The following is a 3,850-nucleotide window of genomic DNA, read 5'->3' on the forward strand; positions in this document are numbered from 1 at the left end:
GGCCTCCCAAAGTGCTGGGATTACAGGCTTGAGCCACCGCGCCCGGCCTTTTGTATTTTTTTAGTAGAGATGGGGTTTCACCGGGTTAGCCAGGATGGTCTCGATCTCCTGACCTCGTGATCTGCCCGTCTCGGCCTCCCAAAGTGCTGGGATTACAGGCTTGAGCTACTGCGCCCGGCCTGGTGTATTTTTAAATAAGTCAATATTAACAAAAATAGCATGACTGGGAGTTCAGTCTAAGACATGATCGAAGGGTTTTTGACCCTAAACTTGTGAAAAATCCCAGGTGACAGAAGCTCTGCAGTTAGACTCTGTCTAAGCTCATCCTCTGACCAGAACCTCATCTGCTACAGGGCCTCTTCTGTGCAGAGGGCTAAGAACCCCGCTGCCCACTCCATCAGCTGGTTGTGAGGATTTAGTGAAATGGTATGGCAGGTGTTTAGAACACAGCCTGCCACTAGAAAGTACTCGGTGCTTGTCAGATATTGTGACTAACAGGTAGAGGGAACCAGAGGGTTCAGCAGTGACATACAGACACACACAGCAAGTAAGGCAGAGGGTAGGGTGCCGGTTAGAGCTAACTGGCTATGGATAATCCCAAACTACGGTAATAACAGAGTCCATTATGGTTAGACTCAACAGCCACATTTTTTTATAGACTCCCACTAAATACGCTTTTATTTCCTACACACATACCATCTTGGAATGACGAAAGTACCAGTCAGTAAAGACTGCTTGAAATTTAACTCATCTTAGAGATAAGGAGTGGAGTTACCAAGTGATCAGCAGTATGATGAGCTGTTAAAAGTGTCTTAAACACACACTTAGAGGGAACTAATTCTCACTGTATCATGTTTCTGTTATGAGTCAGCCGAGGAAGCTGCCTACTAGAGAGAGACTCTGCCCTCCTGGCAGAGGGAGGGAAAGGTGAGCAATGGCGGTGAAGCCACGGGACAGAAATGACCTCACCTGCAGACCTGCTGTGTCCAAGGTCAACAGAGTGCTCGGCACCCACAGGAAGGACAAGATTAAAAGAGAAAAGGCTTCCACTCCCACCTGTTTTCTCTCCACCATGTCTATCAGGAGAGAGTATAGAGTCCTGCCCACTGTGCTGCAGCCGCATACACAGCCCAGAAAAGATCTAGAGATGGGCACTGAGGTGGCCTCGCAGAGCGGGAGCTGCTCATGGTCAGGCTAAGGGTCAGGGTGCTCGGGTCTAAAAGCCCAGGCCGATGGAGATGGGTAGCACAGAGCTACAGAAGCACTGTGACACACTTGCCACCAAATTCCACGACACCATAACTACGGGAACAGTCTTTGTAAAGTGAAATGAGTACATTTTGATCAAATAAAAAGACTCTTTTACAAAGTGGGCTGATGAAATTTGCACCACCCAGAGACAGGGCAGACAGAAAGAGGATCATTCCCACAGTGGCTGGGCAGAGTCATAAACTGACTGATTCATTGTGGGGTTGTCAATCGGTTTCCCATCTATCGGCTCCCATGGCGAGCACCAGCAAGGACAGCCTGAGGCACTGCTGTTTAAAGATTGTAAACCAGGCTACACGGAACATGGGCAGATGACAGATCCCAGTATGGCAGGCACCTTTAGAAAATCAAGTTTCCGGCCGGGCGCGGTGGCTCAAGCCTGTAATCCCAGCACTTTGGGAGGCCGAGGTGGGCGGATCACGAGGTCAGGAGATCGAGACCATCCTGGCTAACACGGTGAAACCCCGTCTCTACTAAAAATACAAAAACTAGCCGGGCGAGGTGGCGGGCGCCTGTAGTCCCGGGTACTCGGGAGGCTGAGGCAGGAGAATGGCGTAAACCCGGGAGGCGGAGCTTGCAGTGAGCTGAGATCTGGCCACTGCACTCCAGTCCAGGCGACAGAGCGAGACTCCGCCTAAAAAAAAAAAAAAAAAAAAAAAAAAAATCAAGTTTCCAAGGACTAAAGGTCTTGGAAGAATTTACAAATACTCACTTAATGCCTTTCCAAGAAAACAGTCTTTCAGAGCTGAACACTTTCTCGAAGCGTTCCACTTTGTATGTGTTCATCCTATATTCAATTGTAGGAGGAAACGTTTTTCAGGACAAGCCATTTTAGACACTCCTAGAGTTATCATGAACACAAAATAACTTTCAAGACTGGAGTTTCACACTAGCATTATTAGTTAAGGGCCCCACCTGGCCCCAGGATAGCAAAGCTCAAATTTTAGTTCCACTACTTACTGTGAAGCCTGGGGCAAGTTACTCAGCTGCCCAGGGCCTCATTCTGCATTGGTACCATATAGGTAAAATAACAGGACCATGGTAAAGATGAATGTGTTCATATACGGAAGTAAAGTGCTTGAAACAGATGGCACATTACAAGCACTAGAGCACTATATAACTGTTAGCTATTAGAGTCTAAATGATCTTGTTTTTTCATTCCCAAAGACAATGATTGGCCATTAAATGTACATTTCAAGTTAGATGTTTCTCAAGGGCACATACAATTCATTCATTCCACAGGTATTTGTTGAGGGTGGACTATGCACCAAATAAAAACCCCTCAAAGAGCTGAATATCCCAGAGCTTACATCTTTTGAGGAAAACAAATTTCAAGACAGCACAAATAGGGCTTTCACCAGAATTCCAACAGATTTAGAATCAGAGTTAACCGGCGCTCTCAGGGTGCAGAGCTTTCGTGAACTACTTACTCATAATGGAAGCCAATGTCATGGTTTCCAGCAACTACCTTCAGCTGTACGTGACTCGGGTGTCTGAACATTTTCTGAAATCGCTGCACATCATCCGCCCAGGCCTGAGGGAAAAAGAAAAAGCTCTGGAGCCAAAGAACCATCCCCGCCCTGTGGCTAAAAAAACATGATCCCTGTTTTGTGAAGTGCAGTGGTGTGATCTCTGCTCACTGCAACTTCCATCTTCCGCATTCAAGCGATTCTCCCACCGCAGCCTCCCAAGTAGCTGGGATTACAGACACGCCACCATGCCTGGCTTTTTTTTTTTTTTGTATTCTTAGTAGAGACACGTTTTCACCATGTTAGCCAGGATTGTCTTGACCTCCTGACCTCGTGATCCACCCGCCTCAGCCTCCCAAAGTGCTGGGATCACAGGTATGAGCCACCCCACCAGCCAATGATCCTATTTTGATGTGAGAAGTGAATGAATTCCCCTGTTTAAATCAGATGTCCATAAAGATGATGTAGAACTTTTTTTCTTGAGATGGAGTCTTGCTCTGTCGCCCGCCACCACGCCTGACTAATTTTTTTGTATTTTTAATAGAGATGGGGTTTCACCATGTTAGCCAGGATGGTCTCGACCTCCTGACCTCAAAATCCGCCTGCCTTGGCCTCCCAAAGTGCTGGGATTAGGGATTACATGCGTGAGACACCGCACCTGGCCACAATATGTTTTTTAAGACTACAATTAATACTTACTGTTATTTAATTTGATGCCAAGTTTTTGTTTGATTTTGTTGTTTTTTTGAGACAGGGTCTCACTCTGTCACCCAGGATGGAGTGCAGTGGCCATGATCTTGGCTCACTAGAACCTCCGCCTCCAGGGTTCAAGTGATCCTTCTGCCTCAGTCACCTGAGTAGCTGGGATTACAGGCACCTGACACCATGCCCAGCTAATTTTTGTATTTTTAGTAGACACAAGGTTTCACCATGTTGGCCAGGCTGGTCTCGAATTCCTGACCTCAAGTGATCCACCTGCCTCAGCCTCCCAAAGTGCTGGGATTACAGGCGTAAGCCACCAAGCCCAGCCTGACACCAAATTTTTAAAACGTATCCTCTCCCATCTTTTTTTTTTTTTTAATTTTATTTTATTTTTTTTTTTTTAATTTTTT

At 46.5% G+C, this 3,850-nt stretch overlaps 1 protein-coding gene across 1 annotated transcript in view; it reads right to left on the reverse strand.

The window, feature by feature from the left end:
* Nucleotides 1–1,475: 1,475 nt before the first annotated feature.
* MPPE1 (metallophosphoesterase 1) overlaps nucleotides 1,476–3,850 on the reverse strand; it is a 52,093-nt gene continuing 49,718 nt past the window's right edge. The window contains 3 exon segments of the mRNA XM_017868804.1: nucleotides 1,476–1,561; nucleotides 1,950–2,056; nucleotides 2,700–2,803. Coding sequence (XP_017724293.1) covers nucleotides 1,476–1,561; nucleotides 1,950–2,056; nucleotides 2,700–2,803 — 297 coding nt within the window.

Source organism: Rhinopithecus bieti, unplaced genomic scaffold (genome assembly GCF_001698545.2).
Source record: "Rhinopithecus bieti isolate Rb0 unplaced genomic scaffold, ASM169854v2 scaffold_4654, whole genome shotgun sequence".
Classification (NCBI taxonomy): domain Eukaryota; kingdom Metazoa; phylum Chordata; class Mammalia; order Primates; family Cercopithecidae; genus Rhinopithecus; species Rhinopithecus bieti.